This window comes from Ammospiza nelsoni, chromosome 9, assembly GCF_027579445.1.
Source record: "Ammospiza nelsoni isolate bAmmNel1 chromosome 9, bAmmNel1.pri, whole genome shotgun sequence".
Taxonomy (NCBI): domain Eukaryota; kingdom Metazoa; phylum Chordata; class Aves; order Passeriformes; family Passerellidae; genus Ammospiza; species Ammospiza nelsoni.
The window spans coordinates 9,203,697-9,230,891 of NC_080641.1; the positions used below are offsets into that span (position 1 = coordinate 9,203,697).

The 27,195-nt window shown below is 38.6% G+C and overlaps 1 protein-coding gene across 5 annotated transcripts in view; it reads right to left on the reverse strand.

Moving 5' to 3' along the window:
- Positions 1–369: 369 nt before the first annotated feature.
- Positions 370–27,195, reverse strand: part of RALGPS2 (Ral GEF with PH domain and SH3 binding motif 2) — a 113,971-nt gene continuing 87,145 nt past the window's right edge. For 4 of the 5 annotated variants that reach the window (XM_059477795.1, XM_059477796.1, XM_059477794.1 and 1 more), the window contains exons 14-20: positions 21,271–21,325; positions 17,939–18,016; positions 16,284–16,389; positions 15,438–15,530; positions 9,504–9,609; positions 8,234–8,325; positions 370–6,443 (exon numbers count right to left, since the gene is read on the reverse strand). In XM_059477795.1, the coding sequence (XP_059333778.1) occupies positions 6,414–6,443; positions 8,234–8,325; positions 9,504–9,609; positions 15,438–15,530; positions 16,284–16,389; positions 17,939–18,016; positions 21,271–21,325 (560 nt within the window). In that variant the 3' untranslated portion in view covers positions 370–6,413. Of the gene's footprint in view, positions 6,444–8,233; positions 8,326–9,503; positions 9,610–15,437; positions 15,531–16,283; positions 16,390–17,938; positions 18,017–19,583; positions 19,609–21,270; positions 21,326–27,195 lie in introns of those variants that run through there. The other variant, XM_059477798.1, reaches the window with a different exon arrangement.

The following is a 27,195-nucleotide window of genomic DNA, read 5'->3' on the forward strand; positions in this document are numbered from 1 at the left end:
TTGCTCCTTAAGAGCCAATCTGCTGATGACTGCCTTCAGTGAGTTTAAATTTACCACAGCTTTAAGTATAGAAGCAAAAGACAAAAAACCCTGATAAACTACCAAGGAGAGAAAAACCACATAATTTAACAGAAAGATCTCTGAGACCAGACATCCATCTCTTCAATGAACTGTACTTCCCTGCTAGTCTCTAGATTTCCTTTGCACCAGTGGACAATGGTATCTTTACATGCTTCATTTCAAAGGTTCATTGAAAAATGCCACCAAAATTTCAGCTGATCTCAGCACCATTCCAAAAGACAGTCAGATAACACCTAGCTGGAGTTTGGATGCAGTTTTTTAAACGAGAAATTAAAACTTCAGACACAGTCCATCTTTTAAATCATTTATTTCAGTAGGAAAGATTTTTGAAACCTGTTCTTAAATTCAATTAAACTAGCTTATGCAAACACACAATTTTCACACACACACACACACACACAGAACAAAGTATTAAAAAAGGTGAAGGAAGAGGCTTGAGGACAGCCAAACTGCACATCACTCAGAGAGATCATAGTGCAATCCCTCCATCCCTGGAATGCCTCACACCAGCAGGGAACATTAAAAATGGCTTGTGTTTACTGCATGACACCTTGATCCCCCTTCCAAGGATGGCTGGTCCTTACAGGATAATTATAAAACACTTCCATGTTTCCTGGTGCTTCTCCCACTCCAGTACAGTAGTTTTTGAGTGGATACACTCCTGCACACAAGGAGCCAGAAGTGCCAGTAAACCAGGCACCCCAGAACCCTTTATTTCAACATTGAATTGATTTACACTGCTTGCCTGCTTTGCAGTTTCAGCTGTGAACAGCTTTGGAATGGTAAGAAATTACTTCAGCAAATACACATGAAGGCCAGAACCCACCCAAATAAAGAGAAATAATAATAATCAAACACACAAAGGAAACAGAGTATTTATGGTGGTTTTAGTCACTCAAGAGCAAGACCAGGCTACCAGCCAGAACTGTGCCATGATCTGCAGGAATTTGCATTTCACTACATTTTATACACCTTCTTTTCCTTAGCAACTCAGTTACTTGGAGAAAACTTGTCAGCTCAGCTCTGCAACAGCCAGAGCTACACCAAGTAATTTGTATTTTCCCTTCTGAATTTTCTGCTCTCTTTGAGTATTCTTAGAAAGAGGAAGATTAATTTTCAAATTAGCCTTGCAACATCTGAATTTACAAAAAGACTATAGTAAAACTGCTGTGTTTTTATAAGGATATATTCCAGGAAAACAAATATTTACTTGCTTAAGAACAACACATTCTTTCTTTCATTTCCCCTTCCAAAGCTTCTGAAGTCTTTGCTGCTAAAACAGTCTCTAGTAGTTGTTTCAGTGAAGGACAGTGCTCCCTACACAGTGTTGGCACCAGAAATACAACATACAAAACTGAGCTTTTGGGATATTAAGATTTAGCTAAGCCTCCTCTTTCCCCAAACAGTTTTCTCCTGTGGTGTTTATTTATAACAAAAAGCCTGCAAGATAAATTGTCTCCTAAGAATGCTCCTCAGTGTTTGTATCAAAGTGGGACAGACAAAAGCAAGCTCCTTTCTAACAATGTGAGCTCCTGAGCTCATGTGGTCTAGACCATGACTTGGACTATGCTCTTCATCTCCCCTCCTCACTAAATCTACTCAAGAGACATAACAAAATGAAAATAAGTTAATTTTTAAGAGGTCTGAGCTACTTCTGATAAAAGCTGAACAAGCCCAAGCTACCAGAAACCTCTGCATTTTTTCCTAAAAAGAGGCTATTCAAATACAGAAATAATACTAAAGCAACTCAAGCCACAGCTATTTTACACTGACCAAAACAAGTGACTGCTGCAGAAATGCAGTGGCTGTCAGGAATGTCACCCCTTGGAACACTGAGGACACAGCCTGCAAGTCTGCCATGGTGGGACTCAGCACTGAAATAAAGGAATTGGTCTTCAAGTTCATAATAAGGCACTGACAGAAGTCCTGCTCCAATGCAAGCACTCACCCTCCTCATGTACTACAAATCAGAATGATGGTTTGTAAAGGAAGGGATAACCCCTAGCAAAGAATTCCATGTCCACTCACACAGATCTTTTGATGGCAACTTTCCCAAGCCAAACCACCTTATGAGCAAGCTGCTTTTAGAGAAAAATTAAAGGAAAAGGCTAATATTAAAGAATAATAACAAAACTTTCACAGCTGTCTCCTTGTAGGATGAACAATTCACTGATGGGATTTAGTACCAGCCTCGGGGTTTTTATACAGCAGGCAGCACTAAAAGCTGGCCATGAATAAGGTTGGAACTACTAGTGTTGGTGAGTTAGAATACCAAACAATTTAAAAGGACAAGTAATGAATAAAAAGGCCACTGACAGAGCCAGAAGAAAAAGCATCCCATGTTTTTTACCTTCATTTGGACAATATTTGTTACAGTTAATTAAAACCATAAGATCAACTTGCCTTTTGTCAAAAGAGACCTCTGCTTCTCATGTGCCTCAGCAGCACAAAACCCTGCAACTGCTTCTGCTGGGAGAGAGAGATTTGCTGTCACCATGTGTTAGGTCTGATACCGATAGAGGAGAAGTGTTGAAAATACTGAATGCAAATACAGGAGGCTGATGTTGCAAGAAGCATCAAATTTGATTAATTTATTCCTAGTGAGGAGTAGATAACTAATAAAACCCTGCTGTGATTTTTTTATGCTTCCTTTTGTTTCCAATATGTTTTCCAATGTGCATGCTTCTCTAAACATGATTTTAAAGCAGGGTGCTAAAGCTCATTCATTAAGTATTTAGGTGACTCATTTAGTATTTGTAGTTTTAATGCCTATAATGTGCACCTAAATACTTATTGAATCATAACAGCTTGAGTAATACTCCTCTGGCATAAAACAGACATCTAAAAATGAAAAAGTGTCTGAGCTGAGCTATGTTTATTCAAACTACCAGAATGTTTTAAAAATAAAAGTTATAAAAATTATTTGCTTTAAAGGGCACTGGAATAGAAATCAGGTTTGAAAATCCTAGCCAAAAGTAGCAGAGATTAATTAGATAAAAGTTAACACTAAGCAGTGCACTGTAATATATTTTAATGCAATGCACCAATTTCATAAACCAGACATTCCCTGTTGTTTAATCTTTGCCAAAATTTTTAGTTAGCTAAAAGGTTGGTTATCAGTCAGCAGATAATTTATATTCATATTTGGACTCGTGCTAGAAGAGCTACTCTAAATAATTTTTGCTCAAATACAGCCAAAACTAGGAATTGCAAGGGGCATCTTTAGCTTCAAAATCAAAACATTAAGGGATAAAGTGACAAATAGTAGCTGAAGTGATTTAGCACTTATTAACAAGATAAACGATTAGAGCAAGACATTAAAAAAGAAAATCAAAGAGAAACTGCCAACTGTCTGAAGCAGTCTGGGTGACAGCCTTACCTGAACACCATGAGCTCGCTGCTCTCCTTGTTTTCTCAGCAATACTTTCAGTTATTTAACTTTTTTAACTCCTTTTTTTTAAAGAAAGAGCATTAGTACATTCTTTACAGTGTGTCATTTAACTTGTCTGAGTCTTTCCACAGCTTAGCTGAGGCAGCTCTCCCTGAGGGAGCAAACCCAGCACCTCTTTGTGAGCACCATTTAGCTCAAGCTCTAGAAATGTCGGTGTCTGTGCAGGACTACCTGGCCATAAACAAAGAGAAAGTTCTGAACTACTCACTGTGACAAGTGCCAAAAATACTTCCTGTGTTGTCATTACTCACTCCAGTTATTCTGGCTACACATTTAAAGAAACTCCTCCCATAATATTCAATCTCTCCCACAAAAAACCAGCAGATCTGAGGGCAGAGAACAAGGAAGAGTAGGAGGCCCAAGGACAATGAAAGCTGGTAACAGCAATTCATTAAAGGATAATTTGTGAATTCTTTTCCCCACCATCCTCCTACCATAAAAACTTAACTGAAAACAGCTGGAAAAATGCAAAAATCCAGTGATAAATGACACATCCTGACCTGGCTCTGTCCTTAGCAAAGCTGAGGGCTGTCAGGCTGTGGCTCCCAGTTGCATCTTTCCTTTCACTAACAAAAGAACAGACACAGTTATGCTGCAATGAACCTAGAATAGCTTATTTAAAAATTCAAAATCCACAGGTTATTATCCACAATGCATTAAAAAAAGGACATAAATTGTTAAAAAAACCTACAGTCTAAAACCTAAAAAAACCAAACAGTCATTGAGAAGAAATACACATTAGGTAAGTTTGAAAACGGAAAAAACCCAAACTCAAGTTGTGCAAAGTCTACTAAAGTAACACTGCTGGCTGTCAGGATGTTGTCTTTACTATACACCCAAAGTGGGTAAATCTGGGAGATGTGTGAATTGCAGAAGGATTCAGCACAAGAAACCCCTTCCTAAAATTCATGACTTCAGAACAGACTTCATTCCCCACATAAAGAAACAGCAACAAAAGAACTGCAAGGGGAGCCAAATTCTCATAGTCCTTGTGGTGTAATTCCAACAGAAGCATCCTTCTACTGTTTTTCTTTCTACCAAGAGCCAATTCAGAACAATTCTTGGAAACATAAACCACCCTATTAACCTTTACATTACAAGTGGTTGGGGTTTGTGTGTTTTGTTTTGTTTACTGTGAGACTGGATTACCTTTCCTTTTGCCTGCCAGAAATCAAAAATTAATCATTTCCATTACACGATTAATTTGACTCTGGAAAAAAAAACCCCTCAAATGTGAATTTATAGGCTTCTACTCAGATGCAATAAACAAACTATACATTTTCAAAATAACAACTACTAGTAGAAACCTTTATTAGATAGTCAGAGAACTCTGAAACAGACTGGTAGGTAGCTTGTTTCTGTTTAAAAAGGAGAATTCATGGCGGAATCTGCAAGCATATTTACGGTCACTAAACCACAATGTCAATGGAACAGTTACTACTTTTTCACAGACTTCAAAGCTCCAATATCAGAGTCATATTTTGGACAATGTTTCCTTGCTTTACAAATATCATATTTTTGAAGATTAAAGAGAGACCAATCATCCAGGAAACTAGGTGACGTCAAGGAAACCCCAATAAAGCAAGAATCAAAGTCTTAAGCATCAAACACACACATAAAGCACAGCTCCCTTTTTACAACCATTATGTTTTTCTCTGTGAGTAATTTCAGTGACCAAGAATGATTCCTGTCAAGGATGGAATTTTGATGGCCCCACACTTTTTCTCTCCTTAGGTTATCCTACCTTCTAATAAATTAGCAAATTGCCTGAAGATCAAAAGAGCTCCTGTATGTAACGTCTGCTTTAGGCCATGTTATCAACACCACACAACGTCAACTACTTTGACCGAGACAGATACTAAAATCAATTATTGCCAAATGAGAACACGAAAGCTTGAAATTGTGCCTCTATCTTTTTAAAATGTCCATCTGAAGTGATATTATGAAACACCACACACTAACAGTGGTCCCTAACTGATAATTAGCAGATACCCAAAGTCAAACATCTCAGTGAGCTGTACCCAGGTGTTGGTGTTTTGTCATTCAGCTTTTCTGTGAAGGAGTCACAGGCATAGAAACACATGGGATGAAAACACTCAGTTCTGACCCAACAGTGCTTTCAGTTTTGTCTCATACACACACCCCCCTGACTGCCCCAAACATGTGTTTTTCACCAGGAATTAGGGCTAAACGTACCAAACTGATTTTTGGCTCAGCTCTGTGCCCCTGTTGGAGTCTGGCTCCCATACAGGACCAAGGTTTGTAAGCTCAGTGCTGCTCTGAACTTGCAGTTGTGTTGCCTTTCTTACAGGTCTGAGAGAAATAACACTGCTCCAGGCCATGTGGCTGGGACAAGCTCCCCTCCAGGACTCCTGGGAAGGCCTAAACAACATCTCCAGAACATGTAGTACCTTTTACCTGGTTCATACACAGCTTTTGATACAACTCTTAAATACCAGTTTACTTGTTTTCTTAAGAATGCCTAAAAAGGTGAGTTATTTTCAAAATTAGTATAAAGTTAAAAGAAACTCAAAACTAGCTACAATCTAACTCAAGCACAGCACCGCCAGAAGTTTCACACACACTATTTGGTGTTTCATGTTGTTTTTCCTTTCACTCTTTAAGGCAGTGGTTTCCACAGGTCAGTTCTCAGAACATAATGAAGCATGGTCCATGGCAATTCATGTTGCAACTCCATTTTTAATTTGGGGGACTCCACTCCCCAACCTTTAGTGGTTTTGTTCAGGGCTCCAGAGTTCAGAGATCGAGTTGACAGGTTCTGTTCTGGCACAGAATACAGCTGGCACATTTTTCATTAGGACCTTGTTCTCAATTATGAGATGGTTCACATTGTCCTTTTTTATTGTTTTGAATTTGCCTGTTATTCAAAGGTCATCAAGTTGGCAGGAACCTGAAAACAAAAATATAAATGATAGAAGAATTTATTGCAGGTAGTAGTTACTTGCATTCAACTGTTTCATAGACTAGACACCTTGTTGAAATGCACATCATTCTGTCTTCAAAAAAAGGGAGAAGGAATGCAACTATCATCCAGCAGGAAAAATATACTTAGAGGTGCAGAAACCCCAGGTATAATAAAAATATTAAACTCCTGTGAGGGTGACAATTTTCTTATATGGTTGTAGAACTTCTTAATTTTGATGACATTTAAGATTTGTCATCAAAACAACCTTAACATGATCAATCTCAGCTCTGCTAGACAAGGAGAACCCTCTCACCTGAGCCCCAGCTAGAAAATTCTTGGCACACAGATCAGTGATTGATGTAGGCCCCTTGGTCTTTTTAAAACTAATAAAAAAAAAAAGGCATAAACAATTCTTTGGTTTTTCCCATACCAAACCTGAATGCCTGTTGCAGCTTTTACTTATGAAGAGATTAAAGCTAATGTTTGTAATATATTATTTTATATCCTCATTTTCCCTCCACCAGGAATCTGTCTGACACAAACATCTCTCATTTAGTCAGGTTATTGAAGAGCCACCACATTCCTGACAACTGTCAATAAATAGTCAGTTTGGTCAGATATGAATCAAGCATTTCTTGCACTGCATTTACCATTTACCTGCAGAAGCAAGAACGCTCAACTGGGCTAAAGCTGCACCAATAAAATCACAAATAGTATCTATTAAAATAGTTCTTACTGTTATTCAGCTATTACTATTAAACAGACTAGGTGTTTATATTCCATTGAAAACACATCTGAACATCCAATTTTTCTAAGGCAGTTACACTGTTAACAGTATTGCCAACCCTTACTGAACCAGAGCTGTCTTTAGAGGACAGTTTTTCACCACTTACTTGCAAACTCTTTGCCACTATTTGCTACCTTCCCCACTTTCTCCAGCCAGGAACACAATTTCTCTCCTTTGCACTGTCTCAAATACCTCCACGGGAGCTTCTGCAACCCTCCTTACTTCTTAAGATCTCTCTCAGAGGCAGAATTGAACAAGAAAGCACAGAAGGATAAGGAAAAGCCTTTTTGTTTCCCCATGAAATTCAGTAGGATTTCTGCTCTGGCAACTCCATAAACAAATGTGCAAAGAGAAGGAAGAGTTCAGGGAGACAAAGTAACTTAAAAAGGATTTTGCTGATGAAAAAGGTCAGGAAGAATTTATACAACAACTGCATTTAATAGGGGTTGGAGTTTTATCTTCCTTTTTGATTAATAGAAAATGCTACTTTTGCTTTCGAAGACTGGAAAATGTACCAAGGGCTAAATTACTTTCTGTACATTTTAGGAATACAAAATACAAACACAGCAGAAAATGTGCATGCCCATGACCTGAAAAAAGGCATTTCAGGAGACTTATCTGGAATTGATATTGAATGCTGCAGATATTGAATGCAGCTTTTTATATAATTGTGCAATAACCTTTCTCAAATGGGCAAGACAAAAATACTGCACTCAGATATTTTAGAGCGTTCCTTGCATTTCCCCAATTGCTGTAAATAAGTCTCAAGGTAGCCCCAAATCTTTCCTCATTACTCCAGAAGCTGTGAGGACTTGTTTGCAAAGGGCCAAACAGAAAAGCCAAGGGAAATCCATCAGCACATGAAAGGGGTGGACAGGCTGCTCAGGGAACACACAGAGCCCTCAGTGACAGCTTGGTCACCTCGAAGATCCATCACTTCTGAGCTCTTAAAAGCTCATTTCATTTAATTTCACTGCCTTGCTCTCACCTGTTGTCTGTTGCTTTGGCAGGCAGCACTCAGGTGTTTAAACCAGAGCATTGCATTCATTCTGTTTCCAGCTTGAAATTTATACGAATTTCCTAAGAAAGAGAAAAAAAAAGAACTGATGAAGAAACGTCAACAGTGCTCTTTTTTAAACACTTAAATCCTACCCATATTGAAATACCTCTAAATTGAAATATTATGAGAAGATTTATTAATAGATGGTCCATATAACTTTACACTTTGTCTGGAATAGGTGCAATTGCTCAACCAATTGAAGAGAAGTTTCAGCTTTCCTCTCTTCCTTTCCAACATTCTAGATTTCAACTAATGCCTGTCTCAACTAGGAAAGAACAAAATATCCCTTAAAACAGAAGTGGTTTTGTTCACTGCCATTACTGTAACTGCTTTATAATATCATGATTTTTTTAACCAAGTGCAAGGTATCACTGAAATGCACCCTGGAAAGCTACATTTGAAAATATCAGAAAATCAGTCTTAAATGTATTGATACATTTTAGACCAGGCTGGAGTTACACAGTGCTTGTTTGGGTTCAGGAAGGTCAAGTGTTAAAAAAACATTTCAGATTGCTGTTGCAGAGTTTAAGCTGACAAGCACTCACAATTTATACTTCATATCAGCAGTGCTAGGAGAGATGTTTGGAAATAAAATGTACTAAGACCTGAAGCAGACAAAGCAATAAATAATTTTAAGCTCCTTTATCAGAACTTCTAATAATGTTCTTTCTGCACAATTTGAAGTGCTGTGGAAAAGTAACATTTTCTTCAGAGTTTCAGCTGAAAGCAGCCACTGTGTTGGAGTAATGGAGATCCACAGGATTCTCCACATAACAGTCAAGATCTCTGAGGGTAACAGCACCACATTTGAACAGATGGTTTGGGTTTTGGTTTTCACTTGGAGAGAAGGGACTCTCAAGCAGCTAGTGTTAGCTGAATCTTTTTTTTTTAATTGTTACTTAGATTTCACACATGTGAAAATGCCTCTAAGTGTTCCAAATATATTTTAAAAGAATATAGATGAATACTTCCAATTAAAATCACATCTGGGGTTGGTAGGAGTTTGGAGAGTTCTTTCAACTCAGTGAGGACTCAGGATTCTCCATGGGCTGTTGCTCCCATGCATTCTAAAGGAGAAGATGACATGTTGGACAGCAGCTGAAACTGGAAGGATGTCACCTTTCACCTGCTGGTTTAGTGGCTGACAAATGACCTCAGCAGAGAAAAAAAGAAAATGTTTATTCTGTGCACTGCTTACCCTTCTCAGAATCAGTCAATAAGAAGAGATCTGGATGCTCAGGGTCATCTGCCATCATCACCATCCAGCCCACCACTGAGACACTCTTACTTGGTGTGGATTTGAACTGGAAACACAAACAGGAATGAAAATGGAATTAAAACAAGAGGCCAGATCGGCCAGAACAAGCACCCAGCAGGGCACTTCCTCGCACTGTTAAAGACTGGGTAACTTCAAACAAAGCAGAGCACTTCACAAGATTAAGAAAATTAACAAAGGTTTTATGAAATTAGTGCAAACAGAACTTAAAACAATATATTCAAAACAAATTAAAAGGAATATCACAATCTGCAAAAGCTTGTTAGACATCTAATGTGCACTGCATGATTACAGCAGCATTCCTCACCACATTAGTTCACATTTCAATGTACAGTATAGTTCTAAAGCATCAAGGGATCAGGGACACCTTTCTCCAGACCAGGGTGCTCCAAGCCCTGTCCAACCTGGCCTTGGACACTTCCAGGGATGGGGCAGCCACAGCTGCTCTGGGTATCCTGTGCCAGGGCTTTACCACCTCACAGGGAGGAATTTCTCCCTAATATCCCACCTAAACCTGTGAAACCATTGTCTAGGTAAGATTATCTGTCTGGGACCTGCATAACTGGCTGCATTTTAAACACTAGTTTAAAATCCATTAGAACTTGGAATGAACAAATGTTAGAACAGAAACTGAAAGAAAAAATATTTAAACCAAGTTCAAACTAGTTTAAGAGTCCAGGCTCTTTGTATACACACACTAAAGTATCTCAGAGAGGTGGACAGATGTGGTAAAGCCTCAGAAGAGGAGCAGGTAAATGATAAAGCTCTATCAGATAAGATTTCAATTACAGTGAGGGCTGTAACTCTTTTTCAAACAGCAACTGAAATTTCTTTGAGGAGGCAGTAAGTAGTGTCAGTCTGAAGTAAAAATTATGGCATTTTATCTGAAAGAAGTAATAAACACAAGGAAAGATAATAAAGTTAAGGATACAGCTCAAAATTCTTTAAAAAAAAGGAAGTGTATATAAAAGATTTGTTATGGACTCACTGACAACACTGCCTCAAAAAGTATGATGACACAAAACTAAAAAAGGACCTACAAAATGCAAACTTCCAAGTAGTCCTAAAGCATTAATAGGTCTTTTTCACAGAGGTGGAAATTTGAGACACAAAGCAGTTTTAATGGATTATAGATCAAAATGTACCTTTTGAACAACACTTATTTCCAGAGTTTCATAGAAACAGCACATTAGGTTTCCTATCTTAGTTGTATGTCCCAACAGGTATCCAGTATGTGACACTGCCATGCAATCCAAAGTGCCAGAGCTCCCTCCCTTTTCTTTTCACCCCAAACCATCAGTTAATCACAGTGCTTCTCCATAAAATGAAAAGCTCCACACAAGGAAAGTGTTTCCTGCCAGCATCAATCCATCATCTCTAGAAACACATGTCAGCCTTCCATCCCTGTGCTCAGCTGGATTTGTATTCCATGTTTACACAGTCCCCAGGGCAGCTCATTCTCTGCTGATGCACAATCTTGCTAACAGCAAGTCTGCTTTGTTAACATGAAGGGAATGAAAGCTTCATTGTAATTTAATGTTCCTGGTTCCTATTTGCTTTTTGTAATACAGGCCACTGGAATGACTCTTATTATACACATGGAAAACTGCACAGCTCTGGCACTAGGCTTCACATAATTGATTTTTGCTGTTATTGTTGTTGTTCCGAGCTCAAAGGCTTTTACAAGTAAATCTTTGAATCAAAAACTCTGAATTAATATGTGAACAGACTTTTCACTCTAACATTTTGGCACCTACAAATCTCCTCCTCTACATCTCCTGTTGAGATTCTACAGATTTATAATATTCAAATAATTTTTTTTGTGGCTGAACATCCTTCCCAGAATGACAGCATTTTTCATCAGGGTATTTCGGTGAAATGCCTGAGCCACAAATACCAAGTTTTCTACCCTAAAAACAAATCCATCTAATTTTGATTATAGCATGCAATGGAAGGCTTAGAACTAATGAGGGTTTGTGCTGAAGCATGAAGCATAAAAAGTCTCTGTTGCTTTTCAAGCACCTACAAACACAGAAAGATCTCTCATGCATGCTATGTTGTCACAGAAACTGGCAAGGCTCTCAGTCCAATCACTATAAACAGTTCTTTTACAGGTGTATTTTTCAAAGTGCTTATTTGATGTCTAAGTTCAAGTGGCTATTCTTACTGTTGCCCTTTTCTAAATGTGCACAAGTGCTGCAGTTTTTCACAGAGGCTTCTCTGTGAGCTCCATTTCAGCATACAAGATAAAACCATTGTCCACACATTCCTCTCAGATTGTGCTGAACTAAATTTCTGGGCTCTTGAGTTCACATGCTTATTTACAGACAATTCTCCATTACTGTAGTAATAACTGAAACCTGTTCATTATTTAAACTCAAAGCTGATTTTATGCTGTTACTCTTAGGAGATGCAGCACACAATACTGGATGCACTCCTTGGCCTTTGACCACAGGCAGGAGAAGAGCTGCCTTGTCTGTGTCTAAAATGGAGGGGATTTCTTGCCCCTTTTGCTGAAATTACTCTGGGATTTTTATGAGGTAATTTTCCAAAGAGCTGGCTATTATAAGCTTGGAAGAGCTTTGAGTGTCGATGCATTCCACGCTGCCTGGAGCAATTGCAGCAGCAGAATGGTCAAAAGCATGCCTGTAATCAAGACACGTTTACCCTGAGAGCTGCAGCCAGGAAACTTTATATAGCAGACTGAGCCTTTTGTTGCCAGGGTTCCTTTCCATGTCACAGAGGGCTTGAGAAAGGAAGCAGAAAAGACAGATGTTTAAATGGCTCCAGAAGATGCTTGGAATATTTTGCTGAGGTAAATCTCCAATGTATTAATTTTCGAAAAAGAAACCTGCTCCAAAGTAGATGGCATCATCCTTTTTATCTGTAAGTAAAAAACCCCAAAGCCTAAATCTAGCCTTGGATCTCGTCATTGTGCAGAGTGAACCTCTTGGGAATATCACTGGACAGTATCTGGAGCATTTACTCATGCTCTTGCTATCTAGGGATGATTGACCATCTGCAGTTCATTCTCTCCTGATAAACTTTTCCTGAAAATGCAACCAAATGTGAACTGAAGCATGATCCTTGACAAGTCACCTCCACAGACTCCAGAACCAAAGCTGAGGCTCTGTACAATGAATCTGCAGTGAAATAGATGGAAACCTATGCCATGAACACAGGCAGAGCAGCTGTACAAGTTACTGACCACCTATTATTAGCCTGTTTAATGGAGTGGAATCCAGCAACCAATCCCTCTGTCTCAACAGTAGTTACCAGGTATCCCACTCTAATTTCAAAATAAAGGTCATGCTCTGTGATAATAACAACCTCTGAAGCAGAGGTTTGCTGTGACTACTCACTTCAAATTATTTGTTTAAATAAAAGAAAACCCAAACTGTAGTAAACAGTTATTACAATAGATAAACCTCAACTGCACCTGGGAAACCAATCAGAGGCTGAGCTCCACAACAGGCTTGGCATCCACAAACAGAACAGAGCCTGTCTGCTGCCCTAAAAAGCTGAAAGCAAGACATGAGCTGTGTACAGGCTGTGCTGGACAGTTCAGGCCAACTTCATAGAGCCAGCTATTAAAAAGGAATTAATGTTCTTCAGCAGTCATTGCTTTCGACTACCACTCCTCTTCCTCTTCCTGGGAATTGCCTTGCTCAAACTCCTCTCATTATCTGCAAACCATGAGGCTGGTAGGCTCCAGATGGGAAATCCTGGACCCCAACACCTCCTCACCTCTGTTTGCAAACTTTCTCAGTGGTTTGCTGGAACAACAAACCACTTTTTTCCCTCTTGAACAAAGAAACATGAGCACACAAGCAAGTGAGACAGATTTTGGCTTCTTAAGCCTCTCTTCACCAGCAGTTTAGATGTTGTAGGTACCACAACATATCAGAGACTCAGAGAATATCAGAAGTCAATTCAAGAGGTTTAGAAAACAATCTCTGAAAGAGCACTGTAAATGTATGTGACTGTATTTCCAGGCAAAGTAAAGGCTTTTACAGGAACAGGGACTCAGAAGGATCAGGTACCAGCCTGTTTCTGTTTTTCTTTCATTTACTTTTGCTAAAGAAAGGGTAAGACTATCTAAATTATTGAAATTGTTATTCTGAAGGAAACAGGTAAACAATGCAAAATTTATATACTTAATTTCCAATCAATATAATTCCTTGCTAACTAATTTTTTCAAATTCTCTAAACCTGCATGCTATTTAGATTGTTTCCAAATGCTAACACAGAAGAGTGAAAAAGGTTCTGAATAAATAGATACAAGTCTTGTAAAATCCTCCATAATTTTGTAAAGAACAGTGAACCAGAGAGACTTACAAATACACATTCTATTCCTAAAAGAAAACAAAATGCAATTTTGGCACAAAGCCCAAAGGAATCACAGCAGTAACAGGAACACAAAGTCTGACATTACCACAAAAATTTCTTTTCCATTTCTCAGTGTTTCCAGAAAAAATAGGCAACTAGCTGTGAGTGACATAATGCCAACAAAAGTTCTCTTCTGGTTCCTTCTTTTTTTTAATACTTTGCATTTCTACTCATAAGAGCTTACAAGTCTGCTCTTCCCTTTTAATGAGGTGGAATCCTTCCCTAAAGTTTTCACTGAAGCCAGAAACAAATGCATCCAAACACATACACTTCTCCCAAGACACCCAGAAGACAGAAGGAGGTTGGCTAATGAACCTTCAGCCTGAAGGTTCAAATTAAGCAGGATCAGTTTCAATCTTACCTAAGCAAAGCTAGTAGGGGTGGATGGCCAAGAAACCACATAAATAGTTCTGAAAGTAATGAGCATTAGAATACTGTTTCCTAATGAACTTCCAATAAAAAGAGGGAAATAATCTCTTAGATTAAGGGAACTTTATACACAAACTTTCCACACAGCAACTTCAAATATGCAGGAGCCTGCAAACAAGAAATGTTAAGCTTCAAATCTCCACCCTCTGCACATAAAAATGTTAGAATAAGAAAACAGCATTTTGTACCACAATTCCCTTTACAAGGATCCCAAAAGCAGAACTCATTCTGCAAAATCCCATAAGCTCTATGCAAAGCAAGTGTTCTACAGTGAGGGATGGCATAAATTAACCTGAAACATCCACCAAGGCAACCAAGTCATGATTCTGAGCAGTGAATGAAGTCAGATTCAAGTATCTCAAATTTGACCCAGTTTCTTAAAATAATCATTACAATAAACTAGGGACATCAAATAGGAACAATGCACATCTTAACATCCATACAGAAAATCCTCTTGCTCCTTCCCCACACAAACAAAGCATTTTTAGCTTCTTTCAGATCAAGTTGCAGCAAATAAAAGGAACCCCAGCATCATCTGACACTGCAGCTCTCTGCTGAGCAGATGAAGTGTTTGGTACTCCACTGCAGTTAATGGCTTACAGGATTATACAGAAAAACCAAATGGTCTAATTTTACCACACAGAGGAAATCAGTACATGTTTAATTGTTCTATCTTGTGACTGCTCAATTTTCCCTCATCAGTGCTTGTTTGGATTTCAAACCGTGACAAACTTCTCCAAGACTGAAATCATCCAAAGACAGAGCTTTGAAAATGGACAGACCAATGACACAGTTCCTGTCCTGAAAGACCAGCAAAGTCAGAGACACATGGCAGATGCAAAGCAGATGTTCTTGGTGTAGCATACAAATGTAAATGATATTTCCCTGGGGTGTATCCATATGAGGTGACTGACTGACTGGGAGACAGGATAGTGCTGACTAGAAATCAGGCAAGGCATGAACTACTCTCAGTGTTTACATCAGGAAATCACATTTCAGTTTTGGCAGGTGATACTGGAACATGCCTGCTTTACATACATGTTTTCTCTCTGTAGCCTTCAGGGATTTTGCAGCGTAGTAGAAGAGTTGGGCTCCACACAGTGCTACCCAGTATTTTGTCCAAGATGCTACCTGCAGAGAAAACAAACAAACAAACAAACCTAGAAGTGCCATGGATAAGTGAAATGCTTCATAACACTGAGCTTTGAAAGAGGAGGCATCATCCTGCAAGAACATGAGAGCACTGACTGTCCAGCCAAGCATCTGCCATGTTTCCAAAGCTGCTGTTTGTTACTCATGCAGGCCTATGAATGCATGAAAACTCCAGAAAGCAGAAAGATCATGTGCCTTTCCTCTCTAATCTGACAAAAATGCTCTGCATCTTGCTCTATACTTCCTGCAATCCCTACAGAACACTTTGTGGAGTCAGAGTTCATCTGCCCCTTTCCTTTTCCATCTTAGGTGCTGCCATAAGGTATCCCCCATTGTCCTGAATATGCTGAATATTTTGATTTATAATTTATCATCATGTATTTGCAATGTAAATGCTAAGGGTGATCACCTATTGAATAATTGCTGGGATTTACCTACTGTTAAGGAAGACAAAACATGATTCTCTCCATTTTAAAGTCATCAGTAACTGTAGAAAATTTTATGCAGCATCCTCTTCTCTTCTACTTCTGGTTTATATGTATAGTCTTACAAAGTGAATAAATGCACCAAACAGAAGGACTGAAACTCTGGCAATGACCCTAAATCTTAAATCAGCAAGGCAGAGGAGATCTTAGACACTTGAACTAGTTGCCCAATGGTCATTTTACTGTATTTATAACTGGGCAAAGGAAGAAGGTGAGAAAATTAATTTATTAAAAAAAAAAATCTTACTGTAGGTTTTTTGCCTTCTTTCAACAAAGTCTTCCTCCTGAGAACACCTTGAATAGTAACTGCTCCTGGATACAAATGAACAGCCAAATCTTCAGATTCTAGGGAGCTGAAAGGAGCATGTGAAGAGTTGTGTGAAAAAATATTTTTCCTAAAGTAAATTTCCAACCATTACCAAAAACTAATGCAAATACCTTCATTGTAATTTGAAAATGCCAACTCTCTATTTATTTGACTTCATTGTGGAAAAAGACTTTGGCTGTTACAAGGAATTGCTGTTGTGGAATTAACACTCGCAAGCAAAAGTGATCAGAAAAATTAATTAGCCAAGCAGGTAATCCTTAATTAAAAAAATTAAAACTCAAAACACAACTAAAAGACAAGAAAAATTAATTTTATAAAGTAAACATTTGAAGTACATTGGTAAAGTTGCTGTACGTGTTAAACCTCTCCTTCAGCCCTGGCAGGAAAGATTTGACTATTTTTTGGTTAGAAACACCAGAACCATTAGCACATCAAAAACAAAGCACAGCTCAAACATGCACAATCCTTAAAATATCTGAAAGCAAGGAGAGTGGGAGGGAGCAGGAATAAAGAGTAGAAACCCAAACCACAGCTTTAGGTGTTTTAATGCAACTGGTGCTCTACTGATCAGCTGCCCTACAAAGGATTGGAGAGCAATGGGCTGAAACAAAGGCCAGGTACAGCACTGAGGAAAGAAAACTGAACTTGATTAAAATGACAAAGCTGACTGGCTTCAAAAACATTTCCCATCAGAGAAAAGTTACACCAGGAATAATTTCAGTGAATGTCAATCAGAGCATGTAAATAAAGTGCTGAACCCAGCAGGTTTTTAGAAAAGCCAAGAGATTGAACAGCACCCAAAAATCATGGTGAAGGAAGCCAGGATTTGTTGTTTCATCCATCCTATGTCCAAAGTAAACTGGAAATGTGACAAACACTTTCACTGCAGCACCTACTGAGGATGATGATATGGAGACAATTTTGGACACTGACAGATGTGAACATGGGTTTAATTCAGTGAGACAGTGCTTGCTTCTTAACATGACAGAGGTTTCACAGTTAATGGCAATTTCTTTCCCAACTACAGTGAGACAGCTGGAGACAGAATCAATATCCATAAGGAATCAGAACAATCAGTTATGTTACTCTGTCAGCTTGCAAATATTATGTGTACATAAATTGGGGGCAATTTGAATGTGTTACTCATTTTAGGCATCTCTCTGATTTCAGGGAAGACGAGCAAAGAAATTCAAAACAGAACTGCCAGCAAAGAAAACATCTGGAATGCCATCCATTAGCACCAGGAGCAGCTTTGTTTCCCCATGAGAACTACCAGCACTGCTCCACAGTGGCAGGCAGTTCAAAAGCTACCCTGGCAAAACATCTTTAGCCTTGATAGAAAGATCCAATGGTTCAGATTTGGATTTGCAGACTGGAATGAACAGTCCTTAGGCTGATATAGAGTAAGTCATTGAAGGGGAAAGTTTCAAGTCTGAAGAAAAAGGTCTCTACCTTTATTTTGACACACAAGTTAGAAAGGGAACATCAGAAAACACCCACTTAATTATTAAACCAAACCAAATCACCAACAGCAGAGGGAAGGTTTGACACCTCTGTGTGCAGTGGGATTGTACCTGCTGGCCTTCATGTGGCCTCGATGGCCATTTCGTGACACTCTTGTCCCCGGGCCGAGAGAATGGTACAACCTGTTCCTGTTGGATTCCATTATAAATTGGATGTGTTACAAATACTGTCATTCACACAAACAGCACCACTGCTACAACTGCACACAGCTTCCCTTGTGTGCATATCACAAAGCCACTTCTTCCACGTAAGAAAAAGCGAGTAATTTTATTTAAAAAAGGCATGCAGAAGTAAATAATATGGTTTTTCATTTCATCAGATGTTCTCTTTGTCAGAACTCACAATACTGAAGTGTTTTACTGGCACTGAAGATTAACACATTTTTAGAGCAAAGTCTGCGTTTAGTTTAGACCAAATAAATGTAAAGGAACCATACTGCTAAAACTTACATTGAAATCTGACTTTAATGTTACTACAAAAACAGTTTCACTTCTATGAACGAAAACACAGAAGCTGTTGGGCTGCAAGAAACCACAAGCTCTGTCAAAATACACCTGACATTGTTTAAAATCCTGTTGTGCTCAGTAACATGGAAATCAGCTCAGCAATATTTCAATTTTCCAGTCCATCTATGGTGTACACTTGGCCTGTAAGCTCCACATTTTAAATTCATTTACCTGATCCATCCTGTTATCCCTATTCAGTCACTGTGCCCCAGACCAGCCTTTAGAACACTGCTTTGCTTCACTGAACTTTATTTTTCTGAATCAGATCCTTTTAATTGACTGAATTCCATTTAAGTCAACACAAGCATTGTTGAGGCACTTTGTCCTCACATCCTTTTTCTATCCATTTTTCTAGCTGCTTGTATTCTGTTGAAAGACTGAAGATCAGCAATTCTTTGGGAGCAGGCAGTTAAGTACAAGCCTTATTATCAATATCAAAAAGATATTAATGAATCACCATCTACTAACCTGTTCCACAATTTGCCATTTTGTTTCTCAACACAGCAGATATCTTTGAACTTATGAATTTTTTTTCAGAGCACACTCAAGATATAGGCAAATAAAACAATAAGGAAAAATAAAGTAAAATTAGCTGCTTATTTTTGTATACATATGGCATGCAAATTAAGTATGTTTTCTTCTTACCTTTAAGCTTGTTTTTTATTGCATAACAAGGAGGCTACCACTCTTGGAATCCTGCTATTTCAGGGAAATCTATTCAGAGACACTCAGGATGACAACCAGTGAGACTGAAGTGTCACTTAATACACTGCCCTTAACAGGATATAACTCTAAGGACTTGAAATTTTAGTCTTTCCAGTAATTTTGATTGGCCTTAAGGGACACTCCAATGCTGAAAACTCTTTCTCAAGTTTCAAACTAAGATTCTGTTGCATTTAAAAACAATCAGTGGCTTTAGTTTTCACCCCTTCTGCATTCCTCAGCTACAAGCAGAAAGGCCAGGAAAAACAAGAATACATTTTACATTTCCTTCTGTTACTTGGGGAATCTGTGTGTGGAGGAATTGTTTTCATCCTCTTAAGGGCTACGATGCAGATTTAAGCCTTCCTACCCAAAGATGTTCCTAAAACACAGAGAAATACTGAATTCCTACCTTCACTGCATAGAAAACATTCATGAACACTGGATGTATCCCAGTTTTGCCAGAGTTGATAATTCCAGGCAACTAATGTCTCTCCCTCTCTTAAATATTTCTGTAAAGAATGGAAACCACTGTGCTTCACTGTACAGACTAAAACCAGAGGGAGACATTCTCTAGTTAGCTTAAATTTTGACACCTGCATGTCAGTGTGTTACCTATTAAATTTTAAAACATGCCTCATCATCTTATAAAGCAAGGAACAGACTCAAGGTTGCTGCAGATCTCTAGGAATTTCACACATGGTGTTGGGAATGTCTGTAAGGAACCCTATCCCTCTCCCTGGCAACAGGCATGAGAACTCACCCTGAAACACAAGAAATCTCCAACAGGGCTCCCAAAAGCTCTCTCAGGAGAGAGGGAAGTACAGAAGACAAGTGGAATTTGGAGGAGGAATCTTCTGTTTGATATGGAGCAAACATTTTAACTGGGGGAGCCTGGGGCTGCCAGCTCTCATTAGCACAGGAATGAAAAGTCCCTGCTTTGTCTCAGAAGTCCACACAACAATTCTGAAGAGTGTTATCATAAGTTTAAACCTAAATTTCAAAGCTTCTTATGCTGCTCTGGGTAATAACACTCAACTCACCATTTTTTCTAACTTAATGACTTTTTATCTTTGAGAAACAACTTGATACCAATACACAATTCCATAAGGCAGCAAGGAAGGGAAAGAAAGAAACCTTTTGAATGTTGTATGTGCTCTGTGATGCAGCCTGCAAGTTAAGAGATTGCCTTTCTGACCCCATTTGTGTTCTCTGCTCATGTGGAATGTTACCTGATGAAATTCTTTAGGGCCTTTCCTCATGTATGTACTCATATTTAAGGCATGAGGCATCCAGAAGTTCACCTTTGGCACAGAGAGATTTTCAAAGACTTCTTCCAAAATTAAGACAGAACTTTTAACTGCTTCAGTGAGTTCAACAGAATGTCTGTGGTAACAGCTCCCAACTAAAAAGACAATGTTTTTTGACAAAAATTCCTATGAAAAATGTAAAAGCATGGTAGAAAAGTCATCCATGGTAACTCTGAAGCTGATGGATTACCTGAAACTGTGTTATAGAAGCAAGCAATGCACTGTACTGTGCATCTTACTCAGCTGTGGGAAGGTGAATATTGCACCTTTTTCTATGTTAAACTACAGCTGTTTGTCTTTTTCCACACTCTCAAATACAACATGAGAATGGGCTGAAGTGGTCAATGCCACCTGAGCACTCACAGGTGCTGGAAAAGGAACAACTTGTTAATTCTGGACCACAAAGTCAGACATGAGCAAGGGGCATTGTTGTGTAACAGTGACGGAAAAAGAGGTGACAATGTCAATGAAAAGAGAGCAAAGGGACTATGAACAGATGAGTGTCTCAGGGAAAGTGAAAATGAAAATCACAAACACAAACAGCACATGTGACATCCACATATATAAAACCTGTGGGGTCTAATGGCTCTCTGGCTGAGCTCCTTCAAGGATGTGTGCACTGAGTAAGCACCTAATTAGAGAAAAGTCCTAATAACCCCATTAGATAAAAGCCCTAATAACCATTAGTGAGCAGAAGGTGTTTCTATGCTGCTTTAACAGATCCAGTGAACTTACTACAGCTTTTTAGTGTTCTAACAGGCAGAAGATGTCTAGTTCAGTGAAAAAAGCATCATTTTGAGGACTGAGTGAGAGACTCTAAGTAACAATGTGAATAGAAAACCACAAAACCACAATTTTTCTTACCTTTCAAATGCTGGCCAGGAAGTCTCTTCACTGAGTTCAGACCCATCACTGCTACCTAGAGAAATATAACAACACATGATACATTATTTCTTCATCTACAAACCATGTCTGTCAATTGTATCTAAACAAATCGATATTTGAGATTCTGAATATCAGAATATTTAAGATGAAATGCAAAAAATACTTCAGTAAAATGCTACAAGGAAAACACTTTGTGATTTGCTTCAGGAATTCCACATACACTGAGATGGAGATTGAAGGGACAGGGTCTAGTTCCACATTAATAAGTTGAAGAAAAGTAGCACTAATAAATAGGAACCTTATTTTCAGAATATAAAGAACACCCTAAACACAGATTTGTCTGCATTTAGAAAAACAGGTCACTTATTTAAACAGTTTCTTATCAAGTCACACACAGTCATGACACAGAGGTGTAAATTCATTGTTAAATCTCCAGTATATAATTTGAGAAGCCTTAAACAATTTTTAAAGCTATCTCCCACTTACTCTACCAGATCACAACAGTATTATTTCCTTCTGTGCTTTGTAAACTAATCCAGAAACATTTTATTTTAAACACTGAAAATAGAGGAAAATCTCAAATGTCTGATGCATCCACTCATGGCAGTCCCATAAATAAGACAGTAACTTTACAATTCCACTAAATCCCATCAGTCTGAAAATAAGCATTTAAACATAGAGACAAGGTGGGTGCTATCTGTAATGTTAAAAATCAGTAAATAATTATCAATAGGGATGCTGTTAACAGGAATCAGCAGCTTTTATACACAATTCCAATCTGTGCCTTGCTGCTCTGCACCTTTCAGACCACCCTAGCTGCCCACAGGAGCTATTAGCCTTGTTCAACACTTCAAACCTACATTCCTGGCTCCAGATAATCCCAAAGCCTAAATATCCATGCAATTCAATGTCAGTCAATGCTTGAAGCCGCCTTTTGGCACACTAACTTGCCACCTTGTCTGGTCTACTGCCTGAACACCCATATAAAAAGGGAAGCAATAAAATAATACAATTATTTTGAAACAAATAAGAAAACAAACAAAAAATCTGAATCAATGTTCCTTACTCAAAAGTTCCCTCAGAGAAACAGAGGCTGAAAATGGGAACCAGTTCCCTCTAAGTTTACACAGAAAATCAGCAGGGAAAAGCAGTGCCCTAAAACATCATGTGTACAAAGTAGGTCTGGATATCCACTGAGTAAACACAGAGTAAAGATGGAGACAATAAAGGTTTACACACGGCAGGGGTTATTCCAGCCCAGAGCCATGAAAATCTCAGCATGGGCTGAAGTTCCCTCTGTGTAAAATTTAAAGAGAAAATAAAAGCCTTTATCTGCCAGCCAATTCAACTGAGATGCCTCTTCTGCAAACATTAGCTCAACATCCACATATTAACACCACCTCTATGGGATACTAGATCATTTGCTCTCAGCTTATTCTGAATTTTTCCTAAAGGCAAGTCCTAACCTGGTTCACACCAACTCTACGGGAAGAGCCATTTGTGTAGTGGAAGGAGCTATGAAATGCAGAAATGATGTTGCAGTGGGCTGCAAGCAGAGAGGTAAAACATTCAGCAGGGAGGTAAAACATTCAGCAGGTAACCTGCATTACTTTCTAGAAGTGCCTTTAAGTTTTTAGTGTGTCCATTTGCAGATCATTGATCCTCAAGCATTCAGCTGCAGGGAGGGTGACAGCAGCAGGAAGCTCTGGGCACAGAAGGGTAGCACAGTTACTCCTGCTTGAGTTACACTTCCTCTGAGCTGACTAAGTGCTGGCACTTCAGGTGACCCTCTCAGACTTACTCTATCAGCAAACATTCAGGTGCCACAGGGCAGGCGAGCAAAGGAGTGGCCATAACAATAATCAGAAGTTTTGCTCAGCACAATTTACACCTGAGCTGCAACATGGAAAAGACAATGTGTGGCTTGAGCTCCACATTATCCCAGGTACTTCTCTACAGAAAGACTACCAGGTGAATCATGAACTATCCCAGAAAAAAAAGGAATAACCAGTGGAGTAACCTGTCCAGGTGGAGCTTGGTCTTACAGCAGGAGTCTTTGCAAAGTCCTTACCATTTCCTGGAAGAAACAACTACCACTCAATACCTTCAGCAAATTCTACAATCCACATCACAGTGAAAAGCTCAGTGATTTATTCCATCCTAAGGAAACCACAGCTGTATTCTCTGCAAGGCAAAACATGAAGTCTCTTCTAATTTATAAGTGGCATGGTTTGGGGATGAGGAGACAGAATCAGATGTAATAATTCAGAGAAAAATTTAGGCAGGCATTTTGGGTAAGGCCTCCCAGCTGACTGTCTTTGAGGAAGGATGTTTGTGGTACAATCTCCCACAGTAAGACCTTAAGGTGCTGAAATCCTTTTAGCAGCTGGAATGACAATTAGGATGGTAGAGTTCAACCCCAACATGAAAATAGCTTCCCTTGCATATAATTGAAGTTTTTTTTTGTGGTTACTTGGAGCAATCTGTTCTGCAAAATGGTGCAGCAATTTCTGTCAAGTCATTCAGCCAGCACTGAAAGCATTAGGGAAACTTAGAATCTTATTTATTTTCTTACTACTGCTTAGATTTAGCTTTGTATTAGCAAGAAGCACATGACTAGAGCTCTACTTAATTTAGGCCCCTGTGACAGATCCACACAATTAAAATCCCCTAATAAGACAGCATTATGAAGTTATTGTTTGCATTTAAAGCAGGCTGAGACATTAAAATTCTACCTGAAATGACATTTTGATGGCAACTGTATTAGCTTTGCTAATCAAGTTATATTCAACTGCTGTGCTAAGTAGACTACAGAAAGATTTAAAAGCTAGAGCTGCTTTGTAAAAATGCAAAGCAATCTAGATCAAGAGCTAAAATGTCACCTATCACAAAATTACAAAGTTCCTTGGTACAGTATCAGTACAGTATGAGAAAACCTACAGGAATTTGGGGGCTTTCTAAACCAGAAGTTTCACTTAAAAAGTTAAATATATACAGAAATTAACAATTACACTTAAAAGGAACATCAATTTGTAAAAAAATTGGACAAAACATCATAGCAATTGATTTAACATTGACATTGATGCCTGCAGCGGTTGTAAAAATTATAACAAAAACCTGGAAAAGGTTTAATTTTAGTGTTTGACTATTCCTCTAACATCCATATAAAAACATCTCCAACAGGATTTTTTAGATTCTAAAACCCTCTAGAAGATACTTTGCAAGACAAGTTCTGATACTGAAAAAAACACCCCTCCCCTGAAAAGCAAAACAAAATACCTGATATGCCTCCTTCCATAACAAAACAGAGGTAAAAGGGACTGTTTTTAACTTAATAAAAGTTAGATGTCTAGCCAAGCTCTGTTTAAACATTAAGTGCACTATTTGAGTGTCACCTCAACTGGAAATATTTCATTCATTCAGTACTCTAAAAATATATCACCTTCTTAAATTCTTCCCAAGTATGTACTCAATATTTGAGTTTTTCCAACAACCTCAAGCAAGTTCTTCAGGTTAAACTTAATAACAAATCCTAGGTAGTATAAGCCCTTTATGTTAGTTACAGTTCTAAACAAATTTTGGCTTTATGTAAGAAACCACTTAACACAAAACACTATCTTCCTAGTTTTCTTCATTGCTAATAAATTTATGGTTCAGGATTGAAATAAAAGAAAGTCTTTATGAAGGCTATCTTAGGAATAACAGCATTTGGCAAGATGGCTTTTTTGCTAACTGTGCTGGTGATTATCTGAGAAGGCTCAGGATTGTCTGCAGAGCCCCAGCACTGCAGCTCTGTTCAGATGTGAATTTTCTGCTCACATCTGCAGATGTGCACAGGCAGATGGATGTCTGTGAGATGTCTGTGCTCCAGGCACACAAACAGCATGAGGTTCCCAGTTATGGGATAGGGAATGCCTGTACTATCCCATATCCACTCCCCTGGTCACGGCACCCACTCGCTGCCCCAAGTCTGGGGATATTGAACACTTAACACAGGCTTTCTTTATCCAGAAGTTAGTCCCCAAAGTTAAACAGGTGTTAATATAAACAAACCAACCCCAAAGAGTTTAAAAAGTCTTCAGACTAAAAATTCTTTCCCCTTCCCAAATCTGTCATCGACACTCTCCTGGCTCCGGTTACACCGCGTTTCCAGAGCTGGGGATGGACCCAGCAGAGCTGAAATTCTACCATGAAAACTGAAAATTCTACCACAGAACTGGTCAAGAGGCCTGAACACCCATGGCTGCAGCACAGCCCAGCCCAGACAGCACCTCAGAGATGGGCTCCATGCCCTGACAGCTCTGCTCTGCTTGGTGAGCTCACAACCACACTGCAAATCCTCATATGCAGTTCATGACCATTTAACTATTTAAGTTCAGTTTAAGCAGCTCAGCTCTCGCTCCCCAGTTCACCAAATACAGATGGCAGCAACTCTGGCAATATCATGCCAGAGAACTGATAGAAACTTTTAATACCATCACTGAATTTCATTGTGAAAAATCAGCAAAAGCAAATAACCAAATGGATAAAGATGGGGCAGAAACAGGGGGTTTGTGTAACTACATTGATGTAAACACATCCAGAGAGTGAGCCTGGGACCAAACAGTACCAAGAAAGCACCAAGTTCTTCCTCAGGAAGAACAGGAGTGCTAGACTGTATCTTCCCCTCTCAAATCCAGGCACCTACATGTGCATTTTTAACCTCTAATATTATACAGTTTTTAAATTTATCTTATCACTAAAGAAGCAGTAGTTCACAATAGCATGTCTGGGTATCCACATTTAAGGCAAAAGACAGGCATCCATACACTCATATAAAGAAAATATATGTATAAACCTGACATATTTCTCCTGCCTGAAACCCTACCTGAAATCTGATCTGATGACTCAGTCCTCCACACCTGAACAGCACAGTACAGGTTAAAGAATCAAACAAACAGTGGCTGTGTAAAGGTCTTCCCTACTCTACAGGCTGCTAAGACCCCTGAAAGTAAATGCATAGACTGTGTACCTACACCTATACTTCATTTATTTAAAGAGAAATATAATCCCTTGTAGAATTCAATAACTTCGAGGTGGTGACTTAATAGAGGAATTCATTAAAAAGCTGATTTCTCATATGTATTTCATCCAGTTTACTTTGGAAATGTACTGTTCTTACAAAGAAACTTTCTTACATTAATTCACACTGATTTAGAATTCCTTTCTTTGACTCTGCAGCATTAACTCCTCCAATTGCATTAGAACAAAGGCTGAAGTTATTCTCCAGTGATTGCAACACACAAACAAAGGCAAATGTTCAAGAGTTCTAGTTTTTCTAGAGCTTTCATCCATATCATTGCAGATCAGGAAAAATAATTGGGGAAAAAATAGCTTAGAAAGAATTTTAATCCAACACTGCTACAAACACAACCCATTATTGTTTCCTTTGAATTTTTAAACACCTCAAGTTAGCATCTCAATTTCAGCAGTGTTCCCGTGTTCATACCTTGACTCTGTTTTGAAGTGGTATACATGAGAGAGCACTCTCAAAGAATAACTTCCTTAGTAAAATGACTTTGCATCCTCTAGGTTAGATGCTCTAAGAGGAGAAAAGCCACACAGAAGCAACGCATGAAAAGAAGGGCCTGTTTTACACAGCTCCCTTTACTGCTTAGGAATTATCTGAACAATTTGCCATTGTAAACAAACTCAGCTTAAGAAATTATGTAACACAGCAGAGACAAATTGCTGGAAAGAAATGGTAGAAATCCAAAGCTTCTGAGAACATTCATGAAACCAGCTGAACATTCCTGTAAAGATACTTAAGATCACACTTAAGCAATAAGTACTTTAAAAACGCAAGAAAATTGGGAATTAATAGAAGACCATATATTCTTTGGAAAAATATCCTATGAATTAAAG